This window comes from Desmodus rotundus, chromosome 8 (assembly GCF_022682495.2).
Source record: "Desmodus rotundus isolate HL8 chromosome 8, HLdesRot8A.1, whole genome shotgun sequence".
Classification (NCBI taxonomy): domain Eukaryota; kingdom Metazoa; phylum Chordata; class Mammalia; order Chiroptera; family Phyllostomidae; genus Desmodus; species Desmodus rotundus.
This window is the reverse complement of record NC_071394.1, coordinates 1,078,862-1,097,107: the sequence shown is the minus strand read 5'-3', so window position 1 is coordinate 1,097,107 and position 18,246 is coordinate 1,078,862. Positions and strand designations below refer to the sequence as shown.

The window sequence follows — 18,246 nt, the reverse complement described above, 5'->3', positions numbered from 1 at the left end:
CACACCTTCCCTGAAGCACTTCCTCCAACACCTGCTCCCTGCCCTCCAGCCCCCAGCACCTGGGGGGTGGTTGCTGTCTTGGGCCCTGTGGGACTTGAGGTGTTGGGAGACCCCCCACAGGCAGTGTGGTCTGGTTCCTTCCCTGTGCCGTCTTTTCACTGTCTTCCCCTCACAGCACCCGCACGCCCTTGCTCCCCGCCATGGGATGGCTTTACCTCCCCAGGTACCCCCGCTACATATTCCCAGGAGAGAAGTCTCCCTCCTCTCCCTGGCCCCCTGGCCCCAAGGATGTCCTGGGTGTGGGTCTAGGGACCCCACGGAGACCACCAGGGTGGGGAAACAGGCATGGAGAGGGGACCAGCGCCAAGCCCGGGGTGCTGCCCTCACCCCTCAGTTGGCAGCTGGGATGTGACCCAGAGCCCCAGCCCAGGCTTCTCCAGCCAAGCCGGTGTGGATCAGGGGCCTGCCCCACCTGAGTTGAAATGGAGATTCAGCCCCCAACCCCTAACACTGGGGACCTCTCCTCCCCAGGCTTTGCAGCAGCTGCAAAGAAGTGCAGGTCCAGGGGAGGGGGACGTGCATCATGGGGTGGGGCTTCTGGGGCCAGAAAATCCTGAAGCCCCAGCATCCCAGAGGAAACCCCTCTGTCTGTGGGTCCCCAGTCCAGACAGGAACCCCATTGGAGAGGCTGCAACACCACGACCCTGGGTGACGATGTGGCCTCAGGGTGAGGTTTTGGGACAGGGGTACCTTGCCGACAGGAAGGCTTAAAGTCCCCACAGTCTCTGGGGAACTGCTCTCCCAGAACTACTCAGCTGGTCCCTACCCGTTCCAGGCCGCTTTTCAAACATTTTTCCCTTTGAAATCAGTTCACACTTTCAAAGAAGTTTCAAAATAGTAGTTTCGACATCCGCTCTGCCCAGCTCTCTCACAGGGCCACCTTCTTACATAACCTCAGGGCCACGGTCAAACCCAGGCAATGACACCCACACCGCCCCACTTGTAGGGTATCCACGTCTCCCGCTGCCCACCAGCATCTGCGCCCTGGACAGGAGCTGGTGCTGTGTCTCCTGTCCTGTCTCGTTGCCTCACCCTGGGACGTCCCCGCTTGTCCCCCTCCCGCCAACCCAGGCTCCCCCCGCCCTCAGACTGCACAATGCTCTGCCCAGGGTTCTCACCCCTCCATGGCCTGGGGCCCTAACGTACCGTCAATCCTCCTGTTCTTGACAGCTGACACTTGCTTGGTTCACCTGTGTGTTTGTGAACTAAAACACCTGGGTACCCAGGTGCTGCCACACTGAGGCCTCAGGTGCCACCTCTGCAGTCGCCCAAACTGGGGGGACCAGTGGGCACAGGCCTGCACAGCAGGGGCCTCGAGAAAGCTGGTTGACTTCAGTCCAAGTGGATCCTCCTATCGGTCCTGCATTCAGTGTCTGTCCTGCCTGGACCTGCCACTCAGCAGGGGACAGGTTCCCTCAGCCCTGCACCTCACTCTCTTTTCCGTGCAATGGGGAGGTGGCCTCCCTCCACACCATGGCCCAGCTGCTGGTCCCACTCAGAGGGAGGCACGGAGTGTCCGTGCATGTGCGGGGGTGGACCCGTGTGCGTGGTGCGTGCCCACTCTGTGTGAGGTGTGTGCCATGTGTGGGCTGGGCAGCGTGTGTGCGTGCTGTGCGTGTGCAGGGTGAGGACACTACACCAATGGAGCAGCGCGGGCTGGCACCCTGTGCACCCCACCCTGGTGGCCCCGGTTTCCTTTTCCCAGAACTGCACCCTGTTCTCGTCCCTGGGGCTGGGTCCAGCCTGGCAGCAGCGCTGAGACAGGGGGGCATCTTTAGCTCTGAAGGCAACAGGGGATGGGGCTGGGGACTCAGTGTGGGGGTGACCCCAACCCCCCTAGAACAAAAGCACCTGGGGCAGGAAGTTCCCCCATCCCTGGCCGTGCACAGGAAGAGGCCCCAAGGATGAGGACATAAGTCTTCCGGGAATGGAGAACAATTACTAGGAAACAGAACTCCAGCCTCCAGTCACGCTGTCCTCGCCCCTGCCAGGTTCCTCCCCCTGGGCCACCTTGCCTTCCTGAGTGGGTAGCCCAGCACTTCTGAGAGTGGGGGGGGGGGCCCAGGAGAGGGCTGGGGTGGCTACTGAGTCCCTAATCTCCCCACTGTGAGCCAGAGTGCAGTCACCCAAGGACCTCCAACCACTGGGGAAGGGAGTGGGCAGCAGGGACTCCACTGTGACAAAGCAGTGGGCCCAGGGGTCACCTCCCCCAGCCCAGACGTGACAGGGCAAAGAACAGAGTGCTCACAGGTCCGGGACCCCAGGGACTGAAGTTAGCACCTTGACCATGCTGGGGACCGTGACCTCCGTGAGGGCGTCACACCCAGAAGCAAATTGCTGTGCTGGCAAATGTAATTAAAACAAAATCTCCACCCTGGTTGGTGTGGCTCAGTGGACTGAGTGCCATCCTGCAAACCAAAGGGTCACTGGTTTGATTCCCAGTCGGGGCACATGTCTGGGTTATGGGCCAGGTCCTCAGTAGGGGGCACGTGAGAGGCAACCACACATTGATGTTTCTCTCCCTCTATCTCTCCCTCCCTCCCCCTCTCTCTAAAAATAAAAACTAAAAAAAGAAATTCTTAAAAAAGAAAATCTCCTGCCAACCCAGAAAACCTCTCCACATGCCCACTGTGTTATTGAATCAGCATTAAAGCAAGTGAGTGCACCCCAAGTGCGTCTGTGGGGGACCCCACCCCCGGCTGTGGAGATCGATGAGGCCGCCCCCTCTCCACACAAGGGTCCGGGGTGGGGGTGGTCAGACCCTGCCCTCCACGGCCCAGGTCACTCACGTCCATTCAGCACTCAACCCCGGTCTGCAGCTGAAGGCTTTGATTACATTAGAAGCCCTTCTAGCCACTGCAGGGCGTCCTAAGTAAGGAGTCATCTGAGGGGCTAATGTCCCGAACTAGGGGCTCCTTCGCTGCTTTCAGAACTGTGGACGGTGAAATCAGTGTAGTTTTTTACACAAAGAACAGAGCAGGAATGAGGCAGCCTGGGTAGAACAGGCAAACACCGAGTGTGCCCACAGGAAGAATTTACATATATTGGTCCTAATAAAAAATTCATTCCTTACCATGGGTTTTGTTCAGACATTCATAGAATTGTGCTCCCTATGGCATGAGCCCCCTGGAGGGTGATAGGGGGCACTGCATCCCCAGGACTGGAAGACCAGTGGCTGAGGCCAGGGGGCCCTGGCCTGTCCTTGACCTCAGCTGTGGGATCAGAGACCAAGGCTGACCCCGCCCACAGCCTGAGCCCCACCCACACTGCCCACAGAACTGGGTCCAGGGGCCCAGGCCGAGGCCGGCTCAGGGTGTGGGGGTCTCAGGGGAACTCCCCAGCGTTGCCAGACCCTTAAGTCAGGAGACAAGTGAAAAGTTCAAAGAGCCATGAAGCAGGAAGGAGATTAAACGTTGTTACAACACAGCCGTTTGAAAGCTCTCCATCTTCCCTTCCCTTGCATGGCACCCAGGGAAGTGAATCAGGCGCCTGTGTCAGGCGGATTTACAGCCCCCGGCCCTTCCAGCCAGTGCTGAGCGGAAGGGTGCCTGCCCTCAGCTGCCCCGGTCCCCTGGCCGCGCCACCCCGCTGCTCTCCAGCCCCAAGTTCACCCTCACCCGGCCCTCGCTTCTGCCCTCCCTCCTTGCAGGGGCTGGGCCCTGCTTCCCAGCCAGAAAGGTCTCTCATCTCCCCAGCCCCCCTTATCTTCCGTGGGTCCCCCTGCCAGTAGGCCCTCTGCACCTCTCACTGTCCCTTGGCGTCTGCTTCCCAGAGCACCCAAACTGACACCCTCCCCACCCATGTGGTGCTGTCCTCTCCCCACCCATTTCCTCCATTCTCGGCGGCATGGAGAAGTCAGCCAGGGACAAGGGGTGGCACACGGAGCCACCCAGGGGGCCCTGTGACCAGGGACAAAGGGTGTTTGGGAGAGCACAGAGCTGGCAGTCCTGAGGGTGCCTGAACCTGGCGGGTCCTCTCCCAGAGGGCAGGCCTGCTCCGTCCCCATGGTGGCAGCTGGGCACGAGGATGCCCTCGCTGACTTTCTCCTTTCCCATCTGGGGTGCTGAGGGCTGCATTTTCTGCATTTCCTAGTAGCAATTTTACAAATCACCTCCTCTGCAAAGGCCTGGTGATCCTGGACCCAAGTGACTTCTGGAGGCCAGAGCTGCTGCCCCCTGCTTGCTGAGTGAGGTGGCCACAGAGCTCAGTCAGGGCCTGGGCCTGGGGCTGCGTGAGCCTCGCCCCCTCAACCCAAGGGTGACCTCTATAGATGGGAAACTCGCTGGCGGGGCGGAGGGCTCTGAGAACAGTATCGAGGTCAGAGCCTGGAGTGAAGCTGCTGGAAGCGAAGGTTGTGTCAGAGGCCACCCAGCCTCCAGCCATTTGGGCTCCCCTTGGCCAGAGATGGCTGATTTCTGCCTTCCAGGTGCACGGGGTCGGTCCTGGCCTTTGCTGGCTGCTCTTCAGCCTAGCTGGGCCCCAGGCCAACCTGCAGGGTCCTGGGGCCAGAACTGGACTAGGCACCCAGGCCCACTGCCCAGAGGGACAGCTGCGGGGTCTCTACGGTGGGTCTCTTCCCCACTCCCAGGACACCGGGCACAGCTTGAAGCAGATTTGCTTGTGAGAGAGGAGGCACCCCAAGGCTGCAGGTCAGGTGTGAGTGCACAGGGACCTGACCTGGGCCCAGAGGAGGAACAGCCTAGAGGCCTTGAAAATCGAAACAGCTACAGGGAAAGGATGAAGTTGGCCAGGCCCTGGATCCACCGAGGATTCCAGAGATTGGAGAGCCAGCCAGCTGACTGACCACCGCCGCCGGGGTTGACTGGCCACGGCCTCCCAACCTGCAGCAGGGTGCTAGCGCGCTGTGGTCTCCAGAGGGCGCCGAAGGCCGCGGGAAGGGGACTAGCACCAGGGACAGGGACGCAGGCCCCGCCCTCAGGTGGGAAGGTGGGGGCTGCCCAGCGAGGCCTCCCGGTGAAACGATGGGGGTGCTGAGAACGTGGGGACAGGTGGGATCTGGTAGGCCACTGCCTGGCCAAGACGCCGGGATGTGGGGCTGGTGCCTAGGAGGAACACGGTCTCCCCAGGCATCACCCCTCCCACCCTGGGGAGCTGCTGTGAGGGAGCCCCACAGCCATTTCTCCACCCACCACCCACCAGCACAGGCCTCCGGGTCGCCACCTGCCATTCCTAGGCTGCTCCTTAACCAGGAGAATCGTACAAGGGAGATGTCCTCTCTCAAGCCCCTTAACATCCTGATAGGCCAACCCCTTACCTAGGTAAAGGGGTCTGTGGTGTCTTCTGGAAAAAATACCCTGACAGATGGGAGCATGTCATCAGCTCCTCTCAGAGAGCCGTTCTGGGGGTGCAGACTTACAAAAGCCATCTCTCCCCTCGCTAAAGGACAGGAAGGGCCACCATGTGGAGGGTGACCCCAGAGACTCGGGGTGCACTGGGATGGAGTCTGTGGCCCTCCCACTGCCCAGGCCCTCCCAGGGGGAGATGGAGAGAAAGTTCCAGATCGGAACCAACCTCAACGCCAAACTCTCCACCTCAAGGGGCCACAGAACTCTGGACCTTGAGAGGACGGTTCGGTGGCTCCTGCGCCAGCCACGCCCCAAACGGCCACTGTCACTGCAAGGTTCCAGCAGAGACCCAGGTAACCAGACCTCCCGCTTACACTCCTAAGGGTATGTGTGTGGCCCAGGTGGCCAGAGAGCGCACCCCTGGCGAGTTCACCTGCTTCCCCAGTGTCAGCGGCCCAGGGACAGGGCCCTCCTCCCCAGCAGGGCAGTCGTGGCAGGGGCGGGCGGGGGGGACACCTAGGGTGTGGGACGCAGGCCACAGCGAGTCTGCGCTGCCCGTCACGAGGCGCATGAGCTCTGCAGATGCTGGCCCAGGCCTTTGGGACTCCTGGGGTTTCTGGCACCTGGGACTGGGGCCCATGGTCAGATGGTAAGGTATGGAAAGGAGGGGACACAGGGTCCCAGCAGGACAAATTACAGGGCCCTCCGAGGTTAAGGGGTATGTGGCCACAACAGCCACCCCGAGATGTGCTCCGGCTGGACTGCAAGCCAGCCCCATGGGGTGTGGGTCAGGTCTAGGCCAGGCTGCACACAGCAGGTGTGCCGTGAGTACACACTGATGGACAAGGCACTGAATGGCCACCTGGACACTGGTCAGGCCTCTTCGTTGTGCGAGGAAGGTCAAGGCAGGCTGGCTTTGTGAGTGGACCCCTAGCTGCAGACTGGGCAGTTCCAGCGAGCACATAGAAGGCCTGGGTCCATCCTGGGCAGAGGGTCCTGGCCTGGGTGGGGCCCTCATAGGAGGTGGCCCTGCACCCAGGGGAGGAGGGGTCCAGAGCCTGCAAAGATGGCTTACGGGGCTTCTCGGGCTGGAGGTGGCTGCTGCCCACACCACTGCCCAGAAGCCACAGAAACCAGAGGCCCCTCCTCCAGCCTCGCTCTGTGGGTCTGGTCACCAGCACCCCACCCCACCCGTGGAAGGGTTAACAGCTCAGCCCGAGATGAGCCCTGGCCAAAGGCCTCTCACCTGCCCCCTCACCGCCCCCGCCCAGCTCTGCAAAAGGGAGTTCAGCTACTGCCGGGTCGTCCGCCTTGGACGCATTCCCAGCGCGGTGCTCGGGCCCTCGCGCATCCGGCCACCTGTGGGTCTTCGGGCTCGTGCGGGAGAGCCCATCCCCCACGCCTCTGCCGGGGCCTGAGACCAGGAGGCAGGGAGCAGATGCCTAGAGGTGAGTCCTGTCCGCCCCCGGCCCCCGCCCGCCTGCACGGGAATGTCTGACCCCGCCCGCTTAGGCCCTGGCTCCGCCTCCGGCCCGCCCAGCCAACCGCCCGCCCCGCAGCCCTCCTCCAAGTCTGGCTAAGGCTGCTCCGCCTGGTGGTGGAGCTGAGTCCAGCGCGGTGAGTCGCCGGGCCCCGGGCGGGGGCGTGCGGGGGGCACGGGGATCGAGGCCTGGGCGCCGCGGAAGATACCCTGTAGGGCGGGGAGGGGATCCAGCAAGGGGCCTCCTGGGGAGGCGCAGAAGACGGCGGGCAAGGCTGGGAGTCCGGGAGCGGGTAGGCTCAGTCCCCGTAGCTGAGCCTGCGCTCCCAGCCCCCCAGCCCCGCCGAATCTTTCCAAAGACCTGAGGCCGGAGCGTGCGGAGACCGCCGCCTGGTGCCCTCCGTGACTGGCAGCCCAGGGCTGCGGGTGCACTGGGCACGCATCATCCAAATCTGGGTTCCCCGTGACCCCTCACGGGCGAAATGGGGGTCAGCCTTCCTGACCTGAGAAGGCGCTGTGGTCTTGGCGGCGGCGGGAGAACTGACTGCCCCAGGGGGTCGGTCACCCCGGGACGGGAGCTCGCCCCGGCCGGCGGTGAGGCTCCCGGTTTGGCATAGATTACGCAAGTATGTTAGGTGCCTAGTGCCCAGGCCCCTTGCGCCGGGCCACCTGGTCCCTCCTCACCCCTGGGAACCAGGACAGGCTCCTGCCTCTCCTGCCCGCGGGAGTCACTGGATGCCCATGAGCCTGGCAGAGGAGTTGGGAGTCCGGGTCCTGGGTGACAGAGGCCTGGCCCTGCTAACGCAGATCCACTCTGGGCGGCTCAACCCGCCTGGCTGGATGCCTGGCTGGGGACGCTGGGGATGCTGGCTATGACTGTGTGTGGCCACGCATACCCAGAGCTTCTGTGAGGACAGCTCAGGGCTCCTCCACACACAAACCTCACTTTAGGGAAGAGGCGGAAACAGGCTTCTTTCTCCCTGAACTGCCTGGGCCCAGGGACAGGTACCCGCTGGGCTCAGCACTGTTCTGGAGACTTCCACAGCTCCAGCTGCCGACCCCCAGGCCTCAGCCCAGGCCTTGGCTGGGCAGCAGAGGCTGGGGGCCCGTTCTCAGAGTCCCCACCAGCCGGGGTGGAAGTCTATTTGTTCTCTCTCTGGTGTTTATCCTCCGGGTTCCTGGAAACTACCTCCGGGGGCTGAAACACTCCACCCCCACCACAGCTGCCCCTGCAGACAGCACTTGGAGGCCCCTCCTCCCACACTGGGCCTCCTGCTAAGCAGAACCGGAACCCAGCTAGTCACCTGAAAGTGCTCTTTCCCACCCACTGCCTTAGGCCTCTGCCCAAGGGGTCAGAGGGCACGGGGCAGCCCCCCACGGACGGACTCACCTACCTCTGGAGAAGAGCCTGTGCCCAACCCCCCCTCCCCCCCCCCAAGCTCAGCCAGCCACAGGCTCAGGGAGGGGCTCAGCTAAAAGGGGTCTGCACTGAGTGGGAGGGGGGAGCGGGAAGACCCCACATTCTTGCCCAACTTCCAGGAGCTGCAGCCCACTCCCCACAAGTGGGGTCACCAGGCTCCTTGCGCTGTAGGAGCCCAGGTCCCCGCCCCCCTCAAGCTGTGTCTCCAAAGCAGGGGCGTTCGTTCTGGTCACGCAAGACGTCGCCGGGAGCCTGCCCGCAACAGGATGAAAGTCTTCCTGCCAGTGCTGCTGGCGGCCCTTCTGGGGACGGAGCCAGGTGAGGCACTCCGGGCTGGTCCCTGGGCTGCTGTGCCCTTCTCCTAGACTCCCTAACCGCCCTCCTGAGCAGTGCCCAGGGGTCCTTCCAGGCTGTCTCCCAGGGGCCTGTTCTGTGCAACCCAAGAGGCCCCTCTCCCCACTCCAGGTGCCCTGCTCCCCCCTGCCCCAACACCTGCCCTTGGGTGTCCCCTACAGCAGGCCCCTCCTTCCACAGCCCACCCCCTCATGTGCTTCTCCTGCACGGACCAGAAAAGCAACTTCTACTGCCTGAAGCCCACCATCTGCTCGAACTCTGACAACTACTGTGTGACCATATCTGCCGCTGCGGGCATCGGTGAGTGCTGGCCAGGCCTTCCCCGCTCCGGCCCCTGGCCCCAGCCTGCCCGCTGCCTCTCCACTCCTCCACTCACAACCTGTTTCCTGGTGCAGGGAACATGGTGGACCTTGGCCACAGCCTGAACAAGGGCTGCTCCCCGGTCTGCCCCGCCCCCCCCAACATCAACCTTGGGGTGGCGTCCATGGGCACCTACTGCTGCCAGAGCTCCCTGTGCAACATCAGTGCGGCTGATGGCGGGCTGCGGGCCAGTGCCGCCGTGCTCAGCGCCGGGCTCCTGCTCAGCCTGCTGGCGGCTCTACTGCGGCTCGGACCCTGACCGTGGGGCCCTGTGCCGGCCGACTCCCACAGCTCAGGAAGGAAAGCCCAGCCCCACCCAGACCCCATGGTCCCTGCCTGATCCTGCCCCCTCAGCCTCAGTCCCCACCACCAGGCCTGTTCCCTGCACCTGCCTCCACTCCCAGAGGGGACAGCTGCCCGCACGACTAGTCAGTGATGTGACCTTCCTCGGATGAGGGTCCCCTGGAGCCTGTGGCTCCAGGAGTCAGAACTGATCTTGGGGGACCCACGGCAAGGGGCACCTAAGCCCCAGGGCCCGTCCCCCTCTGGGCCCTGTCCAACCCCAGATGGTAGCGTGTAGGATGTGCTTCGTGGCACTGTGTCTTGGAAGGGGGTGCATGCTGTGATTGCGGGTACGCCCAGCTGTGTGGACAGGCGTGTCTGCGTGGTCTTGGCCGTGCTGGGGGAGGGGCAGGGGTAAGCAGCCTGAGAGCCCCAAGCCCCAACACCAGAGCCCATCTACGGGCGTCTCCGCACCCCACATCCCACTCACTTCAACGGCAGCCTCCAGGTCGAGGCTGCCAGGCCCAGGACTCCGCTCCCACCCCAAATCCAGCTGGGGCCCCATCCGACCCCCTCCCTCCACCCCCACCCTGGGGCCCTCCTGCTGCTTTGTGCCTCAAATAAACATATGTTCCCTCCCCTTCCTGCTCTGCTGTGGCTGCCTGGGAACCCCCATCCCAGCCAGGGGTGCTTGGGGATTCTACTGTGGTCCTGCTCTTCCCTGATGCCCACTTGCGGACAGTGGGGGGAGGGGACCCCCAAGTCCACAGCTAGCTGCCTGTAAGGCCTAGAAGGGAACCTCACCTCGTGTCTTCCACATCCACCTCCCCGGGGCTGAGCGGGGTGACGTGGGAAGTTCTGTCTCAGACAGGACAGCTCAGGAAGCAGGGATGCCAACCTGCTTCTGGGAGGAAGGCAGGACCCTACATAGGGAGGAGTGGGGGTGGACAGAAGAGAGCGTGAGGGGATCTGGGACTTGGGGCCAGGATGCTGGGGCCAGTCGGGCCAAGGAGGAGGGAGAAACCTGGCTGGGAGGGCAGGAGCGTGGCGCGTGCTAAGCGAGACCTTCCCTAAGGGCCTGTGGGAGCAGGCGGGGGGCTCCCCAGGAGGAGGCCTTAGACCCTGGTTAGAGGGCCAGGGTGCTGCTCCCAAGCCCCCAGCCATCCCTGCTGTGTGCCCATGTCCCTCGACAAGCCTGCAGGGACCCGGAGATGGAGGCCCCGGGGCAGCAGCCAGTGGGGTGTACTGTGGGCGACGTGCATTCCCCGCCACAGGGTGGGAGGCGGAGGGTGAATGTACAAGGGCGCTCGGTGGGGGTTCAGCCCTTCATTCCTCAGGACGCTCCGGGCGGTCCTGGCCAGACAGTGTGCCCATGTCCAGAGCCCGAGAACCCATCCAGGGACGTGGGGCAGTTGTCACCACGGAGGCTCAGGGCTCTAGCCCGTCTCCCGGCCCGAGGTCAGCAGCCAGCGAGGACCTTTGCACAGGGCAGTCGCTGTTAAAACGGACGAACTCAGGGCCCACAGGTGACCCCTGGAACACAGGTGACGTCATCACGGGAGCCGACCATCCAACTTCCGGGTCCTCACGTAAAATGCGGGAGCCATGCCGTCCACTCAAACCACAGGCCGGGCGAGAGGAAGCTGCACTGGTGGACGGGAAGCCTCTGTCAGGAATTTGGAATGAAATCTGGGGACTGGGGAGCCCCAGGGCGGGCCACAGGGGTGGGACACCTGTGCAACCGGAAGCTGTTCCTGCTGACTCCAGCCTGAGCTCTGCTCTGGGCACCAGCTGCTGCTTTCCCAGTGACACTCACCAGGCGTCCCTCTTCCCAAAGCCTCAGAGTTGTCCCCAGGTTGCTAAGTAGAAATGGGCCTGGAGGTTGCAGCCACTTGCCCTGCTGGGTCTGTGACCCTGAGGCCTAGGGTTCCATATGCTCTAGGGGGAGGACCAAGTCCCTCGAGGGCAGGGTCGAGGCAGCCCAAACCTCCTGGGGTGCCCGCTGCAGCTCCAGGTCCCTGCAGCCCCTCCCTGGGAGGGAGTTGAGCTGGTGGGAGGAGGAACCGGGGACTCCAGTTTCGGTTTCCTCGGTTCTGCAGCCTGTGGGAGGAGCGGTAGGGAGGGGAGGGAGGTGGGGACCCTGGAGGCGGGTGGAGGGGAGGGGAAAGGAAAGCTTGTGTAGTGCACCAGGCCCCACTCTCCTCCGCCCTGGCATCTGCCCAGGCTCCATGCTGTCCAGCTGGGCATACTGTCAAGGGTCTGGACTTCCTGGTCTCAGTGCCCAGGTGACAGCCCCCACTTCCCTGCCTCTGCCCACGGTGGGGGTCCCTGGGAGTGAACAAGCATGTCCAATGGGGTGGGAGCTCACAGCCGGCCCAGAGAGCCTCTGCCCCTCCCAGGTGGCTCCCCAGCCCTACCTCCAGAAGGAAGGTCGGTCCTTTGGTTGTGCCCAGCCTCCTGTTGCTACCGAGGTACCCACACCCCGTCCCTCCCAGGCCCTGCACCTCCGCCTCCCAGTCCTTAGCACCTGCCTGTGTACCCCGGAGGCAGGCAGTGCACCAGGACCATGCTGCAGCAGGGACTCATGGCAGGAGCGGACAGGCCGGCCCTGTGAGCCCCACCCCGGAGTCTTCTGGGACCTTCTCTAGGAAGTAACCTCACAATGGTGGTTTGGGAAGGGCAGCCCCGGGAGACGTCAGAACAGGACATGTGATGTCTTCAGGTGGAAGGGACTCAACACCTTGGCAGGAAGTGGGACGTGCCTGGAGTTGGGGCGGTGGGGGGTAGGGGGGTAGGGGGCGGGACTGAGTGAACAAGCGTGGCCGCTGTGCCCTGGGCATCAGCTGGGTGGGAACACCGAGGCCTGCGTGTAGGTGGCATCTGTCCTCACCCCTGGGAGACAGCAATGGGGCCGAGTGGAGATGCTCACCATGCAGCCCGGAGCCCTCCCGCCCCACCCCCACCCCTACAGGCCCTTCAAACAGTGCCAGCCCTGGGGGGAGATGTTTTCCAGAAGGAAGACACGGAGAAACCTGGGGCAGTGGCTTATTTGGGGTGAGGGAGACTGGGTCAGAGCTCCGTCTCGCTTTAAAATGTATTTGTGTTGCAAAAAATAAATTTAAAAATGAAAGAAAAGTTGTGTGGCCACCTGACACCCGAATGAGGGCACCTGGGCGTGGGGAGCTGCCCCCGAGGGGCCAGCCCTGGAGGACTGGGCTCTGGGAGGGGTCAGAGGAGCGGGCAGTGTCTCCAGCCGGCACCTGGTTCCAGGCGGGGCCCTCAGAGCTGGCACATCCCAGGGGACAGCACCAGAGGGGAGACACCCCAGCAGACCCCTGCCCTACCTTCAGGTAGAGAAGGTGCTGTTGCTATGTCAGCGGCTTTGTGCTGTGTGGGGACAAAGGTTCTCTGCTTGACCAAACTCTACTCAGGCTCCCGAACCTTCTCCTGGGCCCTTCCTCATAAAATCCAGTTTTAGCAAAGAAGTCCCCCCTCTGGCTATCTAATGGGCCCCTCGTCCCACCCCCACCCCTTCAGCAAGGGTCCTGGAAGGCCCATTTAGCTACCCGCCCCTCTTAGTGACTTTCCTTCACTGACCCCTGTGTCCCTTGGCTGCCAGTCTCCAGCTGCCAGGCTGCCTCACAGGGCCCCGCACCACCCACGGCAGCAGAAGCCCTCTCTGGCTGAGCAAGTGTCATTGACTCTTTAATGTGGCCCATGAGGACGGGCTCCTGAGGAACAAGAATAAAGGACAGGACAAAGGGGAGACTTGGTAGGGCCTGGAAGGTGAGGTGGGAGCTGCATGCATGGGTGGAGTGGGGAGTGGGGGGCTGCCACCCCTCGGCAGGGCGCGGCCCCAGGCCCTGCGTGGCTGCACAGCCTGTGGAAACAGCAGGGCCTCGGCTGAGGAGTCTTCTCTTCGGGAGGCTGCTGATCAGTGGCGCTCACCTAAGCTCCAAGCCCCCCCCCCCCACCCACCCCCCACCCCCCACCCCCCACCCACCCCCCACCCCCCCCCCCCGCCCCCGCTCAGGGCCCTCCCAGACGGCCCCTCCCACAGAGAAGGGGCCATGGGAAAGCACTCACAAAGGATGAAAACATTCAAGATTTTCTCCTCCCCCCACCCCCACCCTTTGCCTCTTCCTTCCTGTATTCCTCACCCATCCCCCCACCCCTGAGCCCTCAAGCATGTTCTTTCCTGGGTCCCTGCTCCAGGTCCGGCTCGTGACGTTTCTGCCACTGGGCTGCCCTTGGTATCACCTCTGATTGTCCAAACGTCACCTGTTCTCTCACTCAAATGACCCCCCTGCCCCTCATGTCTCCACCTCTGTCCATCTCCAGACCACCGGACTGCTTCCCGCTGCACCTGCGGTGGACCTCTCTGTTTCAGCCATCCGCGGGCCCCAGCGGCAGGGACCCAATCTGGTCCCTGTGTCCCTGTGGAGAGAACGAGGCCCGGCCTCGGGAAGGTTTGCTCCAGGGAGAGAAGGATGCAGCCGCTGTGGCTGAGGCTGGCCTGGGGGGGGGGGCGGGGGGGGGGCACCAGGAGACAGAGTCCCGTCCCCACCTGCTGCTCCAGCCGGAGCGGGCTGGTGGTGCGGGCTGCCATCCCCGGGACTCCAGGAGACTCTCCCTGGGGCAGGAGGGGCAGAAGGCCTCCACACCAGGCGCTCTGGGGAAAAGGGCAGCCAGAGGGTCAGGGGGCTGGGAGGAGGGCCACCAAAGGGAGGTGGGACAGAGGGAAGGGGTGATGCTGCTGGGGGAGATGGGGGCACTCGGGATGAAGCCTCCTTCTCTGTCGTGCCCCTCCAGCCCTGAGCGCCATGGAGGGGCCACTTATAGTGCTGTGGGCTCTGCTGGTGGGCTGGGATGCAGGCCTGCTCTGGCGCGGCCCCGGGGCTGCCCCGCACGGCTTTGCGGGAGGCAGCACACAGTCAGGTAAGTGGCAGGCTGGGGGGGCAGAGGCCATGAGGGGCCTCGGGGGCTCCAGGCCTGGCGGCGGGACGCCTCTTGGGGCTCTTCGCGCCAGCGCACTGCACGCTCCGGGAGGCGCAGTCCTGCTCCAGCAAGGCCCTGGGGCCGCCCTGCAGGTACGAACCTGACCTGCTACCAGTGCTTCAAAGTCGCCAGGGAGGAGCTGTGCACGCCCACCTTGTGCTCCCTCACGGACCGCGTCTGCGTCTCTCATGCTGTGGCCTTCTTTCTACGTGAGTCCCCGGGAGTGTTGGCAGGGGCAGTGCAGCCTCTCCCGGGTAGTGCTGGACCCTTGGGCTCTCTGCGGGGCCGGGGGGGGGGGGCGGCTCCTCTCTCCTGCCACACGGACTCTGAATTGGGGCCACCCTTCCCCTCCTCCTTTTGGAGTACTTCCGTCACTAAGTGTCACTGCCCCAGGAACTGTCAGCTGGGCAGAGACTCTGGTGTCCCTGAGTTGACGGGAGAGCAGGACAGGCGAGAGGCTGGGTTGTGGCAGCAGACGCTGCACCCAGGGCCTGCCACCTGCCGGCCCCACCTGCTGCTCACCTGCCCACCCGCCCACAGGGCGACTGTGAGCTCACCTGCCAGGACTCCGCTTCATAAACGAGCCGTACAGGAGATTATAAACTCAGATCTGAACATGTGCCCAGCCCACTGAAATGTCACCAGCAAGCCACCAGAAGGACACAAATGGCCAGATACAGCGGGAGGGGGACAGGCCATCTGCTCTCTGAGAACCCGCGCTCAGGGTTGGCTGGTTCTGCGGACAAGGTGGGCAGTCCTTGGGGACCTGCCAGCTACAGCAGAGCCGCCTCCTCTGTGGCTTCGAGTCCTGCGGGCCCGGTGGGGGCAGCCTTCTGTGACCAGCTCCCCACAATGCACCTGGGGCCTCCCTCGCCTGCCGTTCCAGTCACGATGCCAGAAAGCGCACGTCGCCCCACTACTGGGCTCCCTGGGGCTAAACCCCTAAGTGGAGGCCCCAGTGACTAACGTGGGCACAGCTGAGGCTGTGACTTTGCTGTGCAGGGGGCCTCTGCCTCAGTGGACAGGGCACCAGTGGACAGGGCAGCGCCACCCCTACCGCCACCACCGTGCTTCCTTCCACCTTCACCTTTCTGTTAGAACTCGAGGTGGACCGGTATGTCCACGAGGCCCAGGCCCTCCTCCTGGTCCCGTCCCAACCCACAGTGACCGCCTGCCCCTTTTCCGCGCTGAGAGAAGGAACTTGCAGACGGCTGGCAGGGGCAGCTTCAGCCGAGTATTTGCGCTTTTCCCCGCCCCAGTTTTGCTTCCTTTACTGGCCGCCCCGCCCGAGTGTGACGTCACAGCTTCTCAGCCTGAACTGGGGGCTGGAGGCCTCTTCATGGTGCCTCTGGGAGCGGGGAGGCTGGGAGTGGGGGAGCTCTGACCCGCAGGCCCCTCACCTGCCCCCCACCTTTGCCTGGAGATGTCCCCCCTGAGTCCTGGGGCGGGGGCAGCTGCCCAAGGTCAGGCCCCGGGGGCCCTCTGGACGAAGTGCCCTGCCTCTCCCCTGAGAGGAGGCGGCAGCATGCCTCAGTGCTACAACACAACTCCAGCGTAACTCGGCATGACAAGCACCCTGCCACCTGGTGCTGTGCCAAAGGGCAGTGGTGGGCGGTCTCTTCTCCCACAGCTGGGCCCGGCCTGAGAGCTTTGCTCCCCCTGACGGTTTCTTCGACTTCTCTGCCGCGTCCTTAAAGGAGCGGCCCGGAGACCAAAGCCCGCGGCTGAGCGCACACACGGGGTCCCCGTCCCTGTCCTCTCTGCTCTGCTTCTCCCTCAAGGGCCCTGGGCTGCCCAGGGTGGCCCGGGCCAGTGTGGTTTCAGGTCAGAGCTGCCCGTAGGGCCAGAGCTGGACCCTGCCTTTGCTGGGACTCGCAGGTGACCGTGGGCAGCCCCGTCCCTGGGCCCTGCAGGGTAGGGCCGTGACACGCTCAGGAGGAGCCGTCTGGCAGTGCTTGTGCAGCCAGCCGTCCTCTGGCTCTGAGGGGCCTGGCGGTGGGGACAGCAACCCCACGGCGCCCCAGGGCTCTCCTTCCTGGGCCCCGGGGACCACCTGCCTGCTCTCTTCTGCAGACTCAGGGGTGAAGGTCTCTCTCAGCAAGCGCTGCGCCCCCCAGTGCCCCAACACAAACAGGGTGTACGAGTGGCCCTCAGAGTCCCAGGTGTTCGGCAGGATCGCCCGGCAGTGCTGCAACCACAGCCTCTGCAACAAGGCCCCCAACCCGGGGCGGCCCTGGGCCCTGCGGGGGGCGCTGCTGCTCCCACTGGGCTTCACCCTCCCCGGGGCCCTGCTGTGAGCGACCGCCCTCGCCCTGCAGGCGCCCCCTGTCCGCCCACCCCGGCCTCCGCCCCGCCTCCCTCTGCCACACTGGACGGGACATCCACCTCCAAGGAGGGCGGGTGCCACTGCCGTCGCCCCCCAGACTGGGCGCCCCTCCCGTCCCCGCACAGGCCCTCCGCCCACACAGACTGGAGAACAAACACAGCCCCGGTTCCTTGACGGGGAATGAACCTTTCCGAGTGTGAGGCAGCGGCTCCCTGTACAAGGGTTCTTGCCCTGAAAAGACTGACCCGGGCCTGACAAAGGGCCGGAAGAGCCTTGGCAAGGCCGGGCGGTGGCTCCAGCCCTGGCTCTGGCTCCAACTTGCTCTGTCTCTTTGGCCAACCTCTCCCTGGTCCCGGCCACCTATGTCCAAGGGGGGGCTCAGGCAGAGTCGCGCTGGGACCATGACCTTCACTCCTTCCAATAAACTTCCTGTTCAACCGCACCCCTTCCAGCGCCTTCCGCCATTGCCACCCACCACGCCCAGACCATGTCCCCCTGTCCCAGCAGACCTCTGTGCTTGTGTGCCACCCATGCCTCGGTCTTGGTCACATCTGGACAAAACCATCGAGCTGGGCTACCGGCAGCCGAGCAGGGGAACAGGCCCTGCGTCCCAGACCCAGCACAGAGTAAGCAGCATTCACAGGCTCAGGTCCGGGTCCTCAGAAGGGCCAGCTGGCCTCTTTGGGGAGTGGGGGAGGGGACTGGAGGGTCCAGGGCACATGGCAGGGGTAGGCGGGCCTATCTAGGGTGGTGGGATGCAGACACACTGGGAGGGGATGATGGGCAGCTGGGTTGGAGACAGTGAGGGCCGGTGGAAGGGCTGGAGGTGCCCATGACGGTCCTGTGCCTGGAGGGCCACACAGGTGAGGACTGGGTTGGGACAGGTGAAGCCAAGGACCAGCGCATGGCTGTCAGCCTGAGCTGGGTCACCCATGGGACATCCTGGAGGATGGGGGGCTAGAGGACAGGTGAGAGCAGGGCCCTTGGCATAGACGACAAGCCAGCGGAGCCCTGGGGGGGCGGCTTGAATGCCCTGGAGGCACAGCAACCCAAACTGTAGAGGGGTCTTGAGACCAAAACCCTTAGCAGGCAACTCCGTAGCTTCTAATAGGTTTCTTCATGGGGCAGTTACTTCCAGGGATGGCATAGGAGCAGGGGTGACCCCAGCACCCTGCACAGGTGATCTCTGACACACGGCAGTTGTTACATAAACGCATGACCCCAGCCGACCTGCAGGTGACTGACAAGGTGCAGGGATGCAGGGCGTGGTCTCACAGCGGGTAATTGCATAGAATTGATGCCAACACCAGTGTCTTGTCTGTCTCGGTGGTCACACCTTTGGGGCCGTTCTCAATGGGAATCGGCATGATTATGTGGTGTGGGCTTGCAGGGCACAGCCGACCAGGGCCAGTTAGGTTAGTCAGAGTTAAAGCTTGAGCAGGGGGCATGGGGGGCTCACAAAGATGAAGCCAGTCGGTTCACATCAACACCTGCATGTGAGCCAGGCTGCTAATGGGAGTGCTGGGTCCACACACCTGCACCCATGCCCAGCTGCCCCAGCCTGCCTATCCCCAACCCCCACCCGCTCACCTGCCCCTAGGATCCGCACCCCTGCCTGACTCCAGTTCCTCACCCCTGCCCCCACAATTGCACCCCTGCC

General features: G+C 63.8%; 2 protein-coding genes across 3 annotated transcripts; both read left to right on the top strand.

Moving 5' to 3' along the window:
* The first annotated feature begins 6,849 nt into the window (after positions 1 to 6,849).
* LY6E (lymphocyte antigen 6 family member E) lies at positions 6,850 to 9,902 on the top strand. Of its 2 annotated transcripts, none has more exons than XM_024572243.4 (4): positions 6,850 to 6,983; positions 8,481 to 8,584; positions 8,801 to 8,920; positions 9,016 to 9,902. In XM_024572243.4, exons 2-4 carry the CDS (start codon positions 8,533 to 8,535, stop codon positions 9,237 to 9,239), a joined length of 396 nt encoding a protein of 131 aa, XP_024428011.2. In that variant the 5' UTR covers positions 6,850 to 6,983; positions 8,481 to 8,532; the 3' UTR covers positions 9,240 to 9,902. The 2 variants fall into 2 exon arrangements, with proteins under 2 accessions (XP_024428011.2, XP_045037650.2); XM_045181715.3 differs by having other exon boundaries at positions 6,940 to 6,983; positions 8,478 to 8,584.
* A 2,265-nt stretch (positions 9,903 to 12,167) lies between these two features.
* LY6L (lymphocyte antigen 6 family member L) lies at positions 12,168 to 17,018 on the top strand. Its single transcript, XM_045181668.3, has 5 exons — positions 12,168 to 12,316; positions 13,604 to 13,731; positions 14,075 to 14,200; positions 14,353 to 14,469; positions 16,334 to 17,018. The coding sequence occupies exons 1-5, from the start codon at positions 12,168 to 12,170 to the stop codon at positions 16,555 to 16,557; spliced, it is 744 nt and encodes a 247-aa protein (XP_045037603.2). The 3' UTR covers positions 16,558 to 17,018.
* Positions 17,019 to 18,246: the final 1,228 nt, after the last annotated feature.

Excerpts from the sequence above, each read along its gene's own strand:
- LY6E (XM_024572243.4), top strand. The coding sequence starts at position 8,533 with ATGAAAGTCTTCCTGCCAGTGCTGCTGGCGGCCCTTCTGGGGACGGAG. Across the intron at positions 8,585-8,800 it reads CCTTCTGGGGACGGAGCCAG|CCCACCCCCTCATGTGCTTC; the intron begins GTGAGGCACTCC and ends CTCCTTCCACAG. Across the intron at positions 8,921-9,015 it reads ATCTGCCGCTGCGGGCATCG|GGAACATGGTGGACCTTGGC; the intron begins GTGAGTGCTGGC and ends TTCCTGGTGCAG.
- LY6L (XM_045181668.3), top strand. The coding sequence starts at position 12,168 with ATGGGGCCGAGTGGAGATGCTCACCATGCAGCCCGGAGCCCTCCCGCC. Across the intron at positions 13,732-14,074 it reads CGAGGCCCGGCCTCGGGAAG|CCCTGAGCGCCATGGAGGGG; the intron begins GTTTGCTCCAGG and ends GTGCCCCTCCAG. Across the intron at positions 14,201-14,352 it reads GGGAGGCAGCACACAGTCAG|GTACGAACCTGACCTGCTAC; the intron begins GTAAGTGGCAGG and ends GCCGCCCTGCAG.